At 33.8% G+C, this 20,395-nt stretch overlaps 1 protein-coding gene across 1 annotated transcript in view; it reads right to left on the reverse strand.

Moving 5' to 3' along the window:
* Window positions 1-20,395, reverse strand: part of LOC134857595 (sialate:O-sulfotransferase 1-like) — an 82,910-nt gene that overhangs the window by 52,034 nt on the left and 10,481 nt on the right. The window contains exon 2 of the mRNA XM_063873745.1: window positions 15,012-15,570. Within this exon, the coding sequence (XP_063729815.1) occupies window positions 15,012-15,570 (559 nt within the window). The remainder of the gene's footprint in view (window positions 1-15,011; window positions 15,571-20,395) is intronic.

The raw sequence follows: 20,395 nt of genomic DNA on the forward strand, positions 1-20,395 counted from the left end.
AACAGTCTCTGGAGTTTTTCTGGCACGAATGGACATCCCAATCCAAGTCTGGCACATGGTGCAAGTGATGCGAAGGGATTTCAACGAACATCATATGATGCAAGTTCCCATCACAGAGAACCAACTTGGAACAATGCAAATGATGGGGGAAGTTTCTGATCATGTGGGAATGAACTATCCCGAGATTCCGGACTCAAGATTTGTGGCTCAACCAGTCGACGACTTCCTCTTTCCTTGGGAGGAGGAAGGATCAGTCGAAAACCCCATCACAATAGATGAAGATGAGGGATTCTCAGAAACAATGACACCTCCAGCTCCACAACAACCACCAGCAAGGGAACCTCGTCCAGCTCTGCGTTCTATAGAGAACCTCCAGAACTCTTCTGCTGCTCGACAGCTCTTTGATTAAATGTTTTTGTAAATAAAGGTTGTTTGGTTTTGACTTCGTTTTCTGTAATTAATTTCTTCAATTTCACTTTAATTATGAGAATAGATGAGAGGTTCAAGGTAAACCATTGAAAAACAAATAGAACTTAGTTAAGTGCTCCGAACTCGCACACATGTTAAAAAATTTGATTAATTTTTGCACAAAAATTCGGAAAAACACTAGAAAAACTGTACACAAGTAAAAAGATAGCTAATCGATATTGCATCTTGTACACACTTTCAGCCTTTGGTAGAAAAAATTGAAACACTTTTCGCATTTTGTCGAAAAAAGTAAAACACTTTTCGCATTTTGTCGAAAAAATTGAAACAATTTTCGCGTTTTATCGAAAAAAGTAAAACACTTTTCGCATTTTATCAAAAAAATTGAAACACTTTTCGCATTTTATCGAAAAAAGTAAAACACTTTTCGCATTTTGTCGAAAAAATTGAATCACTTTTCGCATTTTATCGAAAAAGTGAAACAATTTTCGCATTTGTAGTGAAAAATTGAAACACTTTTCGCATCTTGTTAAAAAAAGTAAAACACTTTTCGCATCTTCTCAAAAAAGTTGAAACACTTTTCGCATTATGTCAAAAAAATTGAAACATTTTTTGCAACTTGTTGAAAAAATTGAAATGTTTTTTGCATTTTTTTGAAAATCAAAACAAATATTACATCATTCTTACACGTTTGAAAATTTTTTGTGCAAAGGTTTTTGACAACGGTGATTTTTTTTTCGGTAATTAATGGTAATTTTGTAAACATATGAGAGAAAAAAGATGGAATATCAGAAATTTTTTATTGAAAAGTTGACATGATCACTATTTACAAATCCATAACCATCAATAAAACAGTCAATTATTTTTAACAAATCATGTTCATATTTTGAGTTTTGTACTTTACGAACTCTTTCTAGAAAAGCTGAACCAATAGTTTGTGTGGAAGCTAGTTTCTGGTTAGAACATAAATAGTGACGATTGAATTTTTTGCGTAACAGTCTTTTCTTTGCAACACTCGGCATTTTTTCTGCTCCTTTCCATTTCAAATTGTGATGAACAGCGCGATCAAGTTGATTGAAAACTTCGCCAGTTGATGAAATAACATTCGAATAAAATCAGTTTTTGTACAGAGTGTAAAGACAATCGATAATTTGGTATGTGAAATGAAAATTACCCAATCGTTGTAAAATTTGATCGAAAGATGAACCAATCAGAAGTATGTGGAACTTACAATTTTCCAAAGAACAGTAAGAATTGTGGGTAGAGACACAAAAATTATTGGTTACTACATATTTTTCGTAAAAATCACTGGAAACGGAAATAAATAGCGATTTTTGACAAAACTCTGAATAAAAGCTGAGAAGAGCTTGACACATAGCTGCAGCCATCTGGAACAATGATTTTTGCTGAAAATTGTGGATTTATATAGGAACACTAACACCTACACAATTCCATATTTGGAAATTTCCTTCAAAAATTCCAATTATAGTTCTATTTCCTTTTATGGTTCAGTGAATGACTCATTTTGTTTACTTTCAATTTCGCTTAATCTCAAATTCATTTCTCTCATTTCTCTGCATCTGATCAGTCTGTTCTTCAAAAATGTACTCAAGAAAAGACACAAGTCCCAATTACATTGAATTCTCAAAAAATCAAACAAGAATTGGGAGATTTGCTTGGTCCCAAAAATCCTACAAAGGGAAAACTTATTTTGAACCCTGGTTTCAACTATTCAAGAAAAATGAGTTGGGACAACTCGAAAAAAGACAGCAAGTCTATCTTGGTGAAAAAGAAGGAGAAGCAATCTCAGCAATTAGAAATACTGTTATTCACGATGCTGAAAACCTTGGACTCGTTCCTATATTGGAACTCACTTCTGACAAAGAGTCAACTATGGATCAGGAGCTTGCCAACTGCAGCAAAGTGTATGACATAGCAACATACAATAGACGACAAGTTTGTGTCACGATCAAGAAGTACAATATTAACAAACCTGCCTACATTCAGATTCGACTGTTCACCGCAAAAGAGAATGAAGCAATGAAACAAGTTGCCTATGTCAACTATACTTTGAACGAATTCAAAGAACTGACCCAAATTTTGGGAGACTTTATGTTTGTTGAGAACTGTAATGTACAATAATTTGTGTTGTTTATGTTTTTGTCTTGTAATTTAACTATTTATCCTCAAAATCATTTTTCATTTAGTATTGGTGTTGAACAGTATGAGTTGGAATATTGGTTTTTCAAGAAATTTACTCTTATAACTTCACAATAAATTGGGACTTTTTCATATTGTTCTAGAAGAAAAGTCCCAAAAAATTTCACTAACAATTATAGAATCACAAAACTTACCAAACTTGCAGAATTTGGACGTAGACTCCCAAATATCTCATTTTGAGTGGATTCTGCATAATGGTAGAAGAAAAATTCACATAGGATACAGATCAGATACCAAAAAAATAGAACTTGTACAATATCGTAGAAATGGAAATCAATGGAAAAATAATCAATCTTTACAACTACAAAGAGAAGAATATGATAAATTAATTGATATGCTTCCTTCATTACTAGGTTATGTAGAGACCTTCAAAAAATCTTGTATCATTATTGACGAATGCACTGTAGAAAATGACCGTACAAAAATTGAATGAAATTTCTAAGAGTTTTTGAGATTATTAGGCAAGATTTCTCATCAAATACAAAAAGAAAAAATTTATTTCTTTGTACCTGTATTGTTTTGGAACCGGACATAAATTTAAAAGAAATGGACCAAAAATTTCCTTTTGGAGGACTAATTGGATACGGAAAATCCTGTATGGATTACTTTTTTGCAAACTCCAGAATTTTTAGACTACATGCAATTCTACATGACTCTGGTGGATCTGTGAAATCTACTACAAAAAAAGGTCCTGGGTATTGTTATGTTGCACCTAGTCTCCCCAGTTCATGCTTTCTTGGTCACGTGACTGGATTATTTTTCTGTTTATATGTTAAAATATTTGCTTCATCAGAATATGCATTGTTTGATTGTTAATCATTTTTAACAAAAAACTCCAGAGAAATCAGTTAACAGAATGAGTCTAGTTGTTTTGGATATTGAATGTATCAAAAGCAATAAAGTGAAAGAATTAGGAGTTTATAAGGATGGAGAAACAGAAGGATATTCCTTTCTTCCTCCCAAAAAATTCAAACCAACATCCCAATCTTTTTGGTGTACACAGCATCTTCATGGAATCAATTGGAGCAGTGGTTACGAAAAATATACTGAACTTGAAAAAATATTGAAAAATCTAGAAGCCAAAGACACGGAATTTTTTGAAGAGGTTATGAAAAATGTAAGATTCTATCAGAATTTTTGGAAACAAAGATTATTAATTTGGATGACTACGCTTGCCCTAAAGTTCAATTTTTGATATTCAAAGATGAAGAATATGATTGGAGGTGTAGCAACTACCCATTTCGTCATGCAAAAACTCTTCACTGTGCAGAAAGAAAAGCATTTGCATACGGAACATGGACTCGATGTTTTTTTAACAAATTGTAAATTATATTATTCTTAATGTACTACCATTTTCAAACTTTAATTAAATTTCATTGTCAACTTTTTCTTTTTAGAGTTAAGATGGTCGATCAATGTGACAAGCCCGTAAATTAAGGAAATTTTGTTTTTGATGAAGAAAATCATGAACGAAAATCATGGAAATTGTTTGGACGTACATGTAATAGATCTCTTTTAGTTTTTTTGTGCCAATTTTTTGTTATAGTTTTGATGCTAGTATGTGCAATCGTTCGAATTATGTTATCCACAACATGTGAAGAAACAACATTTTGGGTAGCTATTTTATCAAGTACAGTCGGTTATATTCTACCTTCTCCAAAGCTATGAATAAAATAATATCTACCAAAGAACGAATTTTTATTTCCCTAGTTGGACCAAGTGGATCTGGAAAATCGCATCTTATTTTTGATTGGTTGAAAACTGGTACTTTTCTACCAGCATTCGACAAAATTTTTTATTTTTATCAACATTATCAACCTCTTTATAGTCAAATGCAAAGAAAAAACCTTAAATTTTTCCAAGGAGTAGATTTTGACTTGATTGAAAATCTCCCCAATAATGGAACTAAGTATTTGCTTATATTTGATGATTCTTGTGAAGAAATTTCAAACTCCAAACAATTTGTAAAAATTGCTACTGCGGGGAGACACAGGGGTCTGAATACAATATACATCAAACACAATTTATTTCATCAAAGCAAATTAGGACGAGATGTAGAGTTACAAAATACACACATAGTCTTGTTCAAGTCGCCGAGGGATGTTTTACAAATCAATACATTAAGTCAACAACTAGATCTAGGATCTCAATTGAAAGAGTGGTATCAAGATGCAACATCCGTTCCTTATGGTCCTTTACTTATTGATTTAACCCCAAAAACAGTTGATACACTTAGGTATTGCACTAATAGTGGCTCAGTTCCAACAAAATTTTACTTACCAGCTGGAATAGAGACAAAGTTTTTGGACGATGAGTACACAATACGTCTCTATTCTCCCAATATTTCAAAAATTTTCCCTAAGGCTTCGAAAACAATTCATTCTCAATTGCCCAAAAGATTTCATTCAGTTTCTGAGCGAATGTTTAGTAAACCTATTAAGAGGGGAGCTTCGAGATCTTCGGAAAGAAGACGTAGTAAAATATCGAAAAGAAATTTCAGAACTAACACAAAAAAGAACTCCTCTACACAAAAGAAGAATTATTTTAAGTTCAACTAAAGGGTTACAATTGTTATCTATCATCACCCCTTTTGTCATTAAACGATTGACATAGTATGGAACAGTTTGTTTTAATTCCGCACTCAGTTTATCAATCACAAAGTACACTTCCAACAAAACAAAAATTGGAACAAAAGCAAGAAAAAGAGGAGATTGTACCAAAAAAATTTTGATTCTGTTTACAGTGCTGAAAATTCGAGGTTGAAAACGAGCAACAATAAGCATATTATTGATTTAATTTTGAATTCTCCTAGAATTAAACTCAGCCAGTCAGACAATATTAAATTAGATAATCGAGATACAAAAGAATCTATTGTAGACTTTGTGCGTACACTAAAGCGAAAAAATACCGATTTCCCAGATATTTACTTTACTATTTTGGAAGCAACTCAACTTCCTCCTAAACTTGTTATTAACAAGAATGCCAAAGCAAAAGATAGAGGAACTTGGATCCCTTTCAAAATCTGAAAAGGTAAGACTAAACAGATTGTATTCTAGGGGCAGAGCTGCGTACGGTTCTATTCAAAACTTGAGTAAAGCGAGTGGTTTATAAGAAAGTAGAAAAGTTTTTACAAACCAAGACATCGTATACAAAATTTGGTCCACCAATCAGGTCTTTCCGAAGACTTCAAGCTTTTTCTAAATATATCAATGAAATCTGGTGTATGGACTTGGCTTTTGTAGACAAGTTAGCTAGTCAAAACAATGGAGTCAAGTATTTATTAGTTGCTGTAGATATTTTTTCGAGATTTGTCAGAGTTCAAACAATGAAAACAAAGTATGCCAAAGACACTTTACAAGCTTTTAGAAAAAAGATTTCTCGAAAAAACACTCCTGAAAAACTTTGGGTTGATAAAGGAACAGAATATGGGGGAACTTTTAAGAAGTTTTGCAAGGAGAAAGACATTGTAGTTTACTCAACAATGAGTGAAACCAAAGCTGCATTTGCAGAGAGAGCAATTCAGTCTTTAAAACATATCATATATCGTTACATTGAAGATCATGGTATAAAATTTATCCCCAAATTGCAGCAATTTGTTTCTACATTGAACTGCCGCAAAAATCGATCAATTGGAAAATCTGCCAGAGATGTGAAAAACAGTGATTTTTTATCAATATTGTATAACAAATCATTCAAGAAATATACTGAACCAAAATTCAAAAATGGTGATAGAGTTAGAATTTCGAAAAATGATATTCCGTTCCGAAAAGGATACAAGCCACAGTTTACAGATGAAATTTTTGAAATTTCGGCAATATCTACAAAAAAACCTCCAACATACATCATCAAAGATCTCGAAAAAGAAGAAATTCTGGGAAAATTTTATGAAAAAGAGCTGAGAAAATGTTCAGATTAGTGGTAAGTCATTATTTAAATTGAGTTTCTATCGATCAGTTGTTATGGATTCTTTTACTATTGAGCTAGTTTCTAATGCTTCTTTTAATTGTTATCCGAATAACAGTCTTAGTTCCTTTACAAATTTTCTACCGGAACAAATACATCTAAAAGGAGAATGGGAGGTTGCTATTTCAGAAATATCGTACCCTTCTTTGTACCAAAACGTTACAGAGGGAAAGTTTATTTTCGTAGATGGACGAGAAAGTCCTGAGGAAAAAAGAAAAATTCAACCGATGCATGTTGAACCTGGATTGTATCCAAGTATTGTTGATATAGTTTTAGCCATGAATGACAAAGTTCGAAAACGTATAGGAGCACAAAAATATGAATATAACGGAATTTATGTATCAGTAGATAAGATTACACAAAAAGTTGCCATTCATTTACCTGAGGATCAATCAGTGTTTATAATTCAAAGTGCTGATTTGAGTCACATTTTTGGTTGTGATTTAGAACAAAATCAGACAGGTGTTATAATGAAAGGAAAAGGACCATATTATCCTCAGTATTCTTACGTCATTATAAGAATACATTCCTTAATGATTTATAGTGATATTATAGAATATAAAATAGTAGGCGATACAAAAACTCCATCACTGCGTTGTATTCCTTTCATTTCCAAAGTAAAAAATGGAGACATAATATCTACAGGACAGTACATGAACTATCAATCCTTCACAAATCTACAATTTAAAAAATTATTAAAAAACTCTTTCCACGGCATAAAAGTAGAACTAAGGGATACTACAGGTGAAAAAATTCCTTTTGTGTCCGTAGGAATTACACGAGTTGTCCTCTTGTTTCGCAAGATTTCGGATAATAATTTTTGATTTATACTTCATACGAAATGGTTGCTCAAAGTTCAGCTAATTTTCCTATTTTTCGTGGACATGCAAGGCAGCGTGGAAGAGGTTTTAGTGCTTTGCACAAACTCTTGGGAGAACTGCAATTCCTTTCATTAAAAAATATATAGTCCCAGCTGCAAAAAGAATCGGAGCAGATTTATTTGAAATTGCCGCTCCAGAGATTGGAGAAGTTGTCAGTGGACGAAAAAAACTCAAAACGTTTGCAAAAGATGTTGGAACAAAAACAGTTCGAAAACAGCTGGGAGGTGGAAAAAAGAAATCCAAGCGTAGAACAAGAAGAACCATTTCTCAAAAGAGTAGTTCAAAAATCAGTCGCTCTCGCAAAGTCATTTTTGACAAGATAAAATGAGTGTAAATCAAACTAGTCATTTTCGGTACGAAGCGTTTACAAATCTTCTTTGGAGATTTTTGATAAAGTCCCAGTTTTGGAAACAACTATGTCATCTTACACACAAGAAGTATTCCCCAGTACTTCTCTGGATGAAAGCAGTATTGAGTTTGAATTTGAAACGGATCGTAATCTCTACTTGGATATGCGTGATACCCATCTTAGCTTAAAGCTCCAACTATTCAAAGGAAGATTGTTTGATGCTTTCAAAAAAGAAAAAGCAGAACATAAAGCAAAATCGGAGGAAGATTCAGATGAGGAACCACAAACTTACTTAACTTATGTAAACAATCTACTACATTCTCTATTCTCCAACTGTGAAGTTTATTTTAACAATACAATGGTTTACAATGCCAATGGATTATATCCTCATAAGGCACAGATATCGAACGAATTCAACTCGTCAGCAGTGAGTAATAAAGGAATTCTTGCTTGTCATGGATACAGTTTTGAAGAAAATCCTGATGCATTTGATATGTATCCATTCACTGATAGAGCAAATTCCTTGGGAACAGGGATAACTTTTTCACTCTATGGGAGGCTCGCCATTGATTTGTTTACTTGCGAAAAACTGTTGCTACCAAATACCAAAGTTCGAATTAAACTTATTTGAGCTAGACCTAATTTTTACATGTTATCTGATAATCCAAATGTCAGTCTGAAAATAGTTGATTGTTCACTGTTTACAAGAAGAATTTTAGTAGCTGAACCTAATCATCAATATTTGCAATGGAATCTGGAAAAGGAACCTGCTCATTACAATTACATGGAAACTATAGCAAGAACCTTTATCATTCCATCTCGTCAAAAGCAGTTTATTCAGGAAAATGTTTTCAATAATGCCCCAATCAGAAAGATAGCTGTTGCAATGAATACAAATTCGGCTGTTGCGGGATCTTTTTATGAAAATCCTTTCAATTATCAACAATTTCATTTGAGAGAGCTTAGAATTATTCGGGGTGGAAGAGCAATTATTTCATTAGATACAACTTCTCCTTGTCGACCCTATGTTACAACAATGAAAGCAATGCAGTTTAACGAAGATTTTCCAGCTCTTCCTATGGAAGATTTTCAAAATCACTATATTCTAGTTTTCGACTTGACTTCACTACAGGATGCCGCTGAACACTTGCATTATCCAGAACTTAGTGGAGAAAGCTTGAGATTAGAAATGTTTTTCCAATTTCCCATGGAGCAAGTAACGGAAGTGATAGTCTTGGGAGAAAGACTATCAAATATTCAAATTGACAAATTCGGAACAGTCGCTAAAAATGTTTAATTTTTTTGAGTTTTCAGGTTCCTATAAAAATATTGTCAGAGATTGGAGAAGTTGTCAGTGGACGAAAAAAACTCAAAACGTTTGCAAAAGATGTTGGAACAAAAACAGTTCGAAAACAGCTGGGAGGTGGAAAAAAGAAATCCAAGCGTAGAACAAGAAGAACCATTTCTCAAAAGAGTAGTTCAAAAATCAGTCGCTCTCGCAAAGTCATTTTTGACAAGATAAAATGAGTGTAAATCAAACTAGTCATTTTCGGTACGAAGCGTTTACAAATCTTCTTTGGAGATTTTTGATAAAGTCCCAGTTTTGGAAACAACTATGTCATCTTACACACAAGAAGTATTCCCCAGTACTTCTCTGGATGAAAGCAGTATTGAGTTTGAATTTGAAACGGATCGTAATCTCTACTTGGATATGCGTGATACCCATCTTAGCTTAAAGCTCCAACTATTCAAAGGAAGATTGTTTGATGCTTTCAAAAAAGAAAAAGCAGAACATAAAGCAAAATCGGAGGAAGATTCAGATGAGGAACCACAAACTTACTTAACTTATGTAAACAATCTACTACATTCTCTATTCTCCAACTGTGAAGTTTATTTTAACAATACAATGGTTTACAATGCCAATGGATTATATCCTCATAAGGCACAGATATCGAACGAATTCAACTCGTCAGCAGTGAGTAATAAAGGAATTCTTGCTTGTCATGGATACAGTTTTGAAGAAAATCCTGATGCATTTGATATGTATCCATTCACTGATAGAGCAAATTCCTTGGGAACAGGGATAACTTTTTCACTCTATGGGAGGCTCGCCATTGATTTGTTTACTTGCGAAAAACTGTTGCTACCAAATACCAAAGTTCGAATTAAACTTATTTGAGCTAGACCTAATTTTTACATGTTATCTGATAATCCAAATGTCAGTCTGAAAATAGTTGATTGTTCACTGTTTACAAGAAGAATTTTAGTAGCTGAACCTAATCATCAATATTTGCAATGGAATCTGGAAAAGGAACCTGCTCATTACAATTACATGGAAACTATAGCAAGAACCTTTATCATTCCATCTCGTCAAAAGCAGTTTATTCAGGAAAATGTTTTCAATAATGCCCCAATCAGAAAGATAGCTGTTGCAATGAATACAAATTCGGCTGTTGCGGGATCTTTTTATGAAAATCCTTTCAATTATCAACAATTTCATTTGAGAGAGCTTAGAATTATTCGGGGTGGAAGAGCAATTATTTCATTAGATACAACTTCTCCTTGTCGACCCTATGTTACAACAATGAAAGCAATGCAGTTTAACGAAGATTTTCCAGCTCTTCCTATGGAAGATTTTCAAAATCACTATATTCTAGTTTTCGACTTGACTTCACTACAGGATGCCGCTGAACACTTGCATTATCCAGAACTTAGTGGAGAAAGCTTGAGATTAGAAATGTTTTTCCAATTTCCCATGGAGCAAGTAACGGAAGTGATAGTCTTGGGAGAAAGACTATCAAATATTCAAATTGACAAATTCGGAACAGTCGCTAAAAATGTTTAATTTTTTTGACTTTTCAGGTTCCTATAAAAATATTGTAACTTTTTTGGGACTTTTCTTTGTTATTATCTCTGTACTATCAATATTGTTTTTCTTCAGACCTAAAGCTCCAGAAAAAATAGAGAAGGTATGCTGTTTAGTTGAAAACCCGAGACACTTCTTCAACCTAGACTGTAGAACAGTATTCAATAAACTTTGCCCACTATATAAGGCTTGTGTATGGGACTTTGTTGATTCAATTCCTAAATGTGTGTAAGTCATTATTCTTCCTTTTTTAACCTAAAGTACACTATCCAACTATCAATTTCATTTTTAGCTGTAAATCAACCTACAATTGCAAAGATGGATAACATTTCACTTTTAAAAATTATTGAAAGAATTTCAGAGCTCAGGTTCAAGTACATGGGATCATACCCTTCTGATACAGTACCTCAACTAACAAAATACTCTTTTGCAATTATTAACTCAACCCCAAGCAATGATAGAGGAGAACACTGGATTATGATTGCTTGAATGAATAAAAGCTACTACTTCTTTTGAATAAAAGCTACTACTACGAATGAATAAAAGATTCTTTGGGAAGAAAGAGATCAACTTACCCCTTTTTGACGAAAAAATTTCGACGAATGGTTCCTCGAAAGCTACAAAAGACTGATAATTTATGTGGTTTTTACGCAATTTATTCAGCGTTTCTCTTTTTTAAATTCTTCCAAAAGAACTTGAATAATGTTCATGATGTGTATGTTTTGAATTTTATCAGTAATTTCATGTAAAAGTGCATTTTTTTTTGTAAGTGTAAATTTTTGCAGTAATTTTACTATACGATGTAGTGAATTGTTTGATTATTTATGTAATTTAACTTTTTAAATTCCTTAGATTTTTTACGAAAAGCATCTTAGCAACTAACCCTTTGATGAAATACGGAGAATGATGATGGAATATGGATGTTGTAGTCCCCCAATTGAAAGATTTAACGATAGAGTAGACAAATTTACGAAAATTGTACGAAATTTCTAGTAAATTGTATAATTTTCTTAAAAGTTTACTCTGAGAAAGATGGAAACATTATTACACAAAAATATCAGAACCAAAAAAAAATATGATACTATGTTTTTCTCAGTGTAAACTTTTACCGTGGCAGAGCAATTGATAAATTTGGATGATAATTTTTTGGAAAATTTGGAAATTTCAAAGAATTTTTTAAAGATTAAAGACAAAGTGATAAAAGAGAACTGAAATGAATCGTAGCAAGAAATATGACAGAATAAATAAATCAGTTGAGGAAAAAATAAGAGAGATAATTATGTGAAAAAAGATAAAATAAGTCATAAAATTAATAAGTGTAATGAACCTGTCATCCGTTCTCCAGATAACCTGGAGGAAAAAGATTAAGTGGGATATAAAAGTAATCAACCGTGAGGAGCTGTCAAGATTATCCTGATATCCCGTGGAGCGGAATAACTAACCTGTCAAAGATAATCCCCTCTTAACAATTTTCCCCAGATAACCTGAGGGAAAATAAATAACATGAAATAAGAATTTAAGATTCTTTCGAAAAAAAAAATATTCCGTGATATATTAGTTTATGATCCCATACTCTAAATCGAAACTTAATTTTCGTCGAAACTTACCATCTGAAACTTACCATCCAAAAAATTTTTTTTTTCAATTTTCAATAAAAAATTGTTTTTTCAAGATAAAAATGTATTTGCAAGTAAAACTTAAAAAAAAATTTAAAAAAATTTTCTGAAACTTACCTTCTGAAACTTACCATACCGAATTTTTGTAAGACATGATAGTCCTTACATATCACAAATCGTAGAAGTTAGCTAAGAAACGCAAGTATCGGCTAAATCGGGCCCCAAAAAACTCGGGTGCCAAAGTTTTTCTGAAACTTACCATCTGAAACCTTACCATCTTAATACATAGGAAACCTATTCCCTATCTTAATACATAAGGAAATCTATTCCCTAATGAGTTCTTAATTCCCTACAATGAATTTCTAATATATACGGAAATCTATACATGGGAAATTCGTGCGCGGAAAAAAAACTTACCATCTTACCATCTGAAACCTCGTATCTTAATACATTGGGAAACCTATTCCCTATCTTAATACATTGGGAAATCTATAGCCTATCTTAATATATAGGGTGCTGACCGGATACTCTATGGCCTATGTTAATACATGGGGGTCAGCACCCCTCCGGCTGAACTGCCCCAACATATACTACTTACAACAAAGGGTACAAAAAATTTTTTTCCAAGAGGAACGTAACATTGGCAACATTTCAATTTTTGTCGAGGAAGCCGGAGCAAGGTGTAGATGCCGGAGCAACTTCACTCGGTTTTAATCTGGTTGAAGCTGCGATGCAACCTGGGAACCGCATGAGGGAGTTCAACTGGACTTCACGGGACCAATTATGAATTAGAAGGCAAAAGTATTCTTCAGCCTTCTGGCGATACATCGATTTTCAGAAATTCCCTACCCGAAAGTTTTCAACCATTCAAAGTCAAAAAACGTCATTAAATTTTTGCGACAATATCAAGTGTTACATGTAACACAGCGTTTTATTTAAGTCGATCAACCATCGTGCTGAACGCAAAAAGGCCTCACCGAACACTGTGATAAGAACAATATTGATATAATGTAGCACCGGCGAATGACCATTGCAGTATAAGTTAGGTGACACGACTTATCAAAATTGCTAAGAGCCGTTATAGGATACATGAAGGAAGGAAGTGATGAATCCTTCAAAATTGACCACATTTTATACAAATCGATAGCGGCGCTAGAACAAAAAATATCAGCAGATAAACAAAATGACACTGAGTGAAGCGCATTTTGCCAGAAAAACAATTTTTCACTCTCAGGCATAGAAACAAATTCGACCCGGTCAAATTTAAATTGGTATAACTTTATCAAATCCCGTTTAGACCTAGAAATAATGGGCAAGCTTCTAATTTTAGAACAGCGGAGTAAAGACGCAGACACGAGGAGTGATATAGAAAAAGAAGAAGGTAATTGAAAAAAATCCCGAGCTGGAAAGCGACTTGAAAAAATTACATTCGTCTCAATCGATAGAGACACCCACGAGCCCACAGACACACTAAAAGACGGATGCGGTCTTGCCATCTCAACCCAGAGGCAGAAAGCAGAAGCAGCTAGAGGGAGAAAGGAGGCCAGTTCCAGAAAGAGCCACGAAAGAGCAAGAAACAAGTTCAACAACCAGTCTGAAAAAATATTGGCAAAAAGAAGAAGTTGGTCAGGAATTCCGAATTAGCTCTGGCAATTGAAGGAATTCCACTCTGGAAAATTGCACCCAGGAAAGGCGCACCTCAGAATAGCAAAGCTCAAACCATGACTAGGGTAAGCCTGGCAACAAAAATAACAAGATCCGAACCACAATGAAGCGTCATCAGAAACACATCTGGATACATTAACAGGACCCAAAAAAACATAGTTAACGAAATGCAGAACAAAAAGCGGATGGAGAAAAAACAGGAACTGGCCAGTCATAAATGAATCCGAGAAGACAACCACCAGGAACCAGGTCCCTCATTTAAAAAAATTTTGCATGCGAGAAACCCAAATCCACAATTGAGGATAGACAAAACAACCAAAATCATTCAACAGATTCATCGCAGAGAACATAAAAAGGGCAAAGTGGATACGGTCGAACAAACAGACTTGGCTCAGTTGCGCTTTCGGGGCGAATCACCAGCAGTTTCAATAATCGAATACGACCATTAAAAGCAATTGCGGTAACAAAGTAATTGATCCAGTTTTTTTTCTCCGCAAAGGAGTTAACTGATTTGATTACTTCAAATTTTCAGTTTTTTTTTGCCGTTTTTCATTAACGATATTTTCGTTAATTTTTTATCTTCGAAGATTATGGTTCGTTTTCTGCGCTGATTTGTACTAGATTGCAAATAATCGGAACAACTTACGCGCAAAGTATTTCTTTCTAAAACGCATGGGCGGCGATTTACTCCGGTTCAGAGTTCATTTCAATTTGTTTTGAGGCAAACTTTTTGGAACTATACGTTGCTAGACGCTAATTACATTTTTTTACTTTACATAGAGAGAAGTAATCTAAAAAAAGCATTTTAAAACGTTTTTTTTTTGAGTTTTTACCAATTTTAAAAGATAAAATATAACCAGGACCGTAAAAGGCAGTCAAAACATTCAGGGCTTTGCACTGAATCAGCAGTCTTGTTCTTTTTAAAACTGTTTTCAATACCAGTAGATAAGAATTGTACAATATATCATCTTGCCCCTTCCCCAAATCAGATCGGATGAAAAATGAAGCAAAACTGGACGACCAACCTTCTATCTCATGGCTCTTGATGAAAGTGGTCGTGTTAGACTGCCACGGCTTAAACTCCCCCATGAGCCCATACTTTCTACTCTCCTGAGCGTAGTAACAGCTGCCTGAGTAAATTCCACTCATTTTCTGGAACAATGTCCGGATCCAGTGGCTTCCTGCTCCAGGCACTGAGACAACACCAACCCTGGGCACCTTCTTACCTTCTTTGGTGCCTTTTCTGCCATCTTCTGTGAGAAAATCCGCCTTTTTGCAAACTGAATATGCAGAAGGAGTCACGTGAATTCTTTGAGAGCATCCCATTTGAGTGACCGTTTCAATGCTCTGAAACGCTGTGATCATATTCGAGCTGCATGAACACATTTGTTCATCTGATGATTTGATCGTTGTTAAAGCAACGGGCTTCTTTTCATCGTTGCACGTGTTAACACAGAGTTCTTCACCAGTGCTGTTCTGAAAACGCGACTGACCAACCGATCCGCTAGCGATCCTTGAAGTTGTCCAATTGCTGTCTGAACCAGACTTAAATTCAGAGAGAAGGCACCCAACGTAGGATTCATTCTAAAATTCAGAAAACTGTGACTAGCTCTTCTATTTGCTTGAATGTTTCGTCGACTCGGGATGAGAAAGGGGTGGAAGGAGTACTTTTGTAGGAAGGGGGGTTTGTCCGTCTGCTGGTACTGTTATATTGAGTTAGTAAAAATGCGAGTTCAAACAACACTCATGAAGTTTGCCATTGATAGAATTTCCTCCATATAATGGATTTTTATGACTAGCAATTTAATTGCATTGATTGTTATGACTATTCCATAAACCAATGAACCATAGGCAGCGTCGACACTCATTTCAAAGTTATCTTTAAAGCGTCACTGAAGAGTGCTTTCTGACATATACCACGAATTAGTTACTAGTTATCATGCAGTGACCTTCTGAGAAAGTGCGGAATAGTCAAGCTTTACCATAATTTTTCCATAGTTGGGGTTGTTTTTATATCGGTCATTTTTCGACTTCTTAGCTAAACGTTTTTGACATTTTTTTCTACCACTTGAAAATGTTTGGTCTTGTGCTAAAACATTTAAAAAAATATTTTACCGGTAATCATTGTTCGAGAAACTTTAGATGCTTGAAAATGTTTTTTTTTGAAGACTGTAATTCAAACTAGAATAAGTAACGCGAGCGATCTATTTACCCGCAATGAAGTTTCAAGGATAATAATCAAATTTAATAATTTTTGATTCCTTCTCCGTTTGCCGCCCACCTCCAAATTTCCACAAATATTTTTTTAAATCAAATTGTCTGATTGATGAAAAAATTGTCAAATGATCAATAAATGGTTTTTATTATAATGCATCAAATCTCCTGAATAGTTTGTCAAAAGACCGTCAGCAATGTGTTTTAAACTTCGAAATCATTATTCTGAAGGGACAAAACTTTATCATGCCTGACCACAAGGTACTGTTTTTGTACCGTTAGTTTTCACTCATTATATCACTAATTTTTAAAACCAAATAAAAAAAACATGAACTTAATGCAGTTTGCTGCTGATACAAGAATCAAGTGCACCTAAAAACATCAAGGCTAGAAACGCAAAAAAAGTACATGAATAACTGAATCAAAACAAAATTGTTCTAAATGTAAAAAAAGAAGATCTTATTGTCTTTGGGGATGACAATAATCTAAAAAATAATTATTCAAAGAGAAAAAACAATTTCCGCAAATGGACATGCCAGGTATCTTGATGTGCTAGTGGAAAGATATCGTACTTCATCAGCTAAACTGAACAATTGTTTGAGCAAAATGGCTGTTGTAGTTATGTCAAGAATCAGAAAAAAAAAGAATTATGTTTTAAGGTCTTTAATTTTGCCATATTTATTGTTAAGTTCAGCAGTTTTTCAAAATCTGCCGATGTCTCAATTTAAGAGACTAAACAGACAATTTAACTGGGGAATCAAAATAGGCTATATCCACAGAAAACAAATCATGCACAAGATCAACTTCTCATGTCTTTAGTTTTACCAACCGAACTATTCATTACCCAAAATTAATGACGAAAATATTCGATGTGGCGAGAACGCATAAAACAAAGTAGATGCCTAGAAATATTTATAAAAAAATTGTAGCAAACAATGGCTATACTAAAAGAAACAATTTAAACGTTAAGCCGGGAAAATTTGAATTTAACAAAAGTTTTTTGATAGGTTTACTCGAACAAATTCCTTTGGATAGATCCATTAGATCCATCAGTTTTTATATCGAATATTACCCTTGTTTTCATCACTTTTATACAAATTTTATTTTATCATTTACGTGCCGGTGTAGTGTTGATTTTTAAGTTATTATGATAGTTTCGTCTTGTAGCAGCATGTATATTTAACCAAGTGGTTATTTTAAGTTTTACTGTATAAGAAAAAAGAAAGACAATTACATTTGGTGTTTTCACCTAGTTTTGTAAAAACCCTTCAATACATCATAAAACTGATGCTAATGCATGGTTAAGGGAAACAAAAAAAGAGTCTGGAGTTCCATCGTCTGTCTCATAATCAAATTTATAAAAACCAATTGAGATAGAGAACTCATCGTTGATAAATCAAATGAAGTAGAAATCAATTTATTCAATTCGACTTTATTGAATTATAAAAGATTTTACATGATTATGCAAGATTATCTAGATCAAGCAAGTGCCTGGGTTTTGTAAAATCTATTCAAATTTTCGACACTGTAACGTTGCAATTACCCAAACCATTCTTAATTCCTACCTACACCCGCAAGTTACAACGACAATTAGTTACAGGCGACAATTTGTAACAAGCGACCATTTGTAACAGGGCGTTGGCAAGTAGAACACCCGCACTGACAAAAATGGTTTAGGATCAATTTTAGTATGAAAAAAGTACGTTGATCAAATTTAGATCGATTTTAGCATGTAAAAAGTGTTTATTAAATTTAGATCGATTTTAGTATGAAAAAAGTACGTTGACTAAATTTAGATCGATTTTAGTCTGAAAAAAGTTCGAAAATTAAATTTAAAAGATGAAGATTGATTTGGATTGATTCAAAATCAATTTCAATTGATTTTAAATCCCAGCTAAAAAATCTGATCCAAATTGATTTTAAATCTATTTAAATGCATTTTTTCCAGTCTGAATTTGTTTTTATTTTTAAGGGGATTAAAACGGATTTAAATTGATTTAAATAATTTTTTTTTCATTCGCGATTTATTAGTTTCGAATTTTTATTGCATTTATTCATCGCCTATTAATTTTCATTTTACATCCGTACCGTATTGTAGCATAAAAAAAAACCAAATAAAAAGACCAAAATATCGATAAAATTTTATAATTTTCTTGCATATTGTGAGTTCAAAAACTGATCTATATTGACCCTTTTCTTGATTCATTTTATAAGTTTTGCCCAAAATTTGATTCATCTTAATAATTTTCTATAATTTAAATGCATAATAATGAGATCAAATTTTAATTTATTCTGACCCTTTTCTTGTTTGTTACATAGGATTTTGCAAAATCTGATTTACAATAATTTTCTATAATTTCATTGCCTATTTTCGAGCTTAAAATCTGATTCATTTGGATCATTTTATTGAATTATATAACATCTGGCACGAGTTTTTATATTTAAAAATATGAGAAAAAAAACTCCAACAATTTTTTTAAAGGGCATATTTTTTTCGTTGTGTTAGCAAAAAAATTGCTTTTAATGAGTCTGAAAATCCGTCCAAATCGATATAAATTGATTTTTAAGACACTCAAATCCATGCAAAATTTTCAAATAAGATCAATTTAAATCGATTTAAAATCCATTTAATTTCGTAAAATGTACATTGTTAATCGATTTGGATCGATTTAAAACCGATTTAAAATCAATTTAAATCGATCCGAAACTATTTTTGTCAGTGCGGGTACGCTTGCTCCGCTGCGCTTACATCAGGCTCGAAGGGAATACTGCGCATGAATCAGTGTTCCTCGAAAAATCTACTGTTACGAATTGTCGCTTGTTACGAATTTTCGCTTGTTACGAATTGTCGCCTGTTACGAATTTTTGCCTCACGCTGCCGCAAGACTAATAACTATATCCCCTACACTTACCCATTAGATTGATATATGCCCAACCCTCCAACACTTTCATGCCTCTTCACCTTAAAAAATTGTGTGGTGTTATTTCGAGCGAAGCAGCATAATAGTGTGGGGTTGTAAATGGGGTGTGATCGTAAGTGGACGTAAGTGTGGTGAACGTAAGTTTCAGGTAGGTGGCAAGTGTTTGGGGAGATGGGCGAGTATGGCAACAAGTGTATTTTGAAGTTATGGGTAGGTGGGGGTCAAAGTATTAGGGTTAGTTTTCGGTGTCAAATAGAGAAAAGGGATGCTATAAGTGTGATATGTATCGTTTTTAAAATAAGGCAACATTGCGTATAGAATAAAAAATGGCATAGGCTGTGAGAAGTGCAGAAAAAACTGCAGTATTTGCAGAAAAATGGAAACAATCCATTATAGTGGATAACTGGGTGATAACCGATTTAATTTTGCTAGACACATTGAGTTTAAATAGATTAAAATCAATTGCGTGGTCCTAAATAGTACTTCGGATCAATTATAATGACAGCTATGGAAAAAAATGATTATGATAGATAAATATTCATGGAACATCAATGCGAGTTATTTGAATATTTTTTGATTTTTCCTTTCGTTATTCGTTTTTAAAAAACAACCCCAGTTAATTTATCAGTTACTATTTGTGCCGCTAACACTGTTTAACAATGGCATCAAACTTGATTGCTACACCATACTCGACAACTGCAGCAGCTGCTCATATATCCTCAGCAAAACGGCTGAAACACTTCAGTGCAAACCAAGCCAACAACTACAGCTTAGCGTACGAGGTACTTTCAGTAAGGACAAAGTGTCTTCCTCGCTCGTCCGGCTTAGTATCGGACCACATAACGCTACAAAGCCTACTTTCACCCTACAACCAGTCTATTCAGTTGAAGCTCTGAGTTTTGACGCCATCGACGCAAACAACCTTAACAAAACGTGCTCACTCTACAATCACCTTCGACATGTCAACTTTCCTGAACTAGGCGACAACACAGTTCAAATTTTGCTTGGCGTAGATGCTTTCTGGAATATTGCGGAGCCCGATATCAGAAAAGGTCCTACAGGCACCCCCTACGCTGTAAAAAACCTACTAGGCTGGACGATCACTGGCCCACTCAACCAGAAATCTAATAGTTCCGGATCAAATTCACACTCAACTAACTTCATTGACTTAAATGATCAAGAAGACGCTAATCTCACTGAATTAGTGGAAAAATTCTGGAAAGTGGAAGGATCAGGCATCCAGGAAGATAACAAAGCTACATACTCAGATAAAA

Source organism: Symsagittifera roscoffensis, chromosome 1, assembly GCF_963678635.1.
Source record: "Symsagittifera roscoffensis chromosome 1, txSymRosc1.1, whole genome shotgun sequence".
Classification (NCBI taxonomy): Eukaryota; Metazoa; Xenacoelomorpha; order Acoela; family Convolutidae; genus Symsagittifera; species Symsagittifera roscoffensis.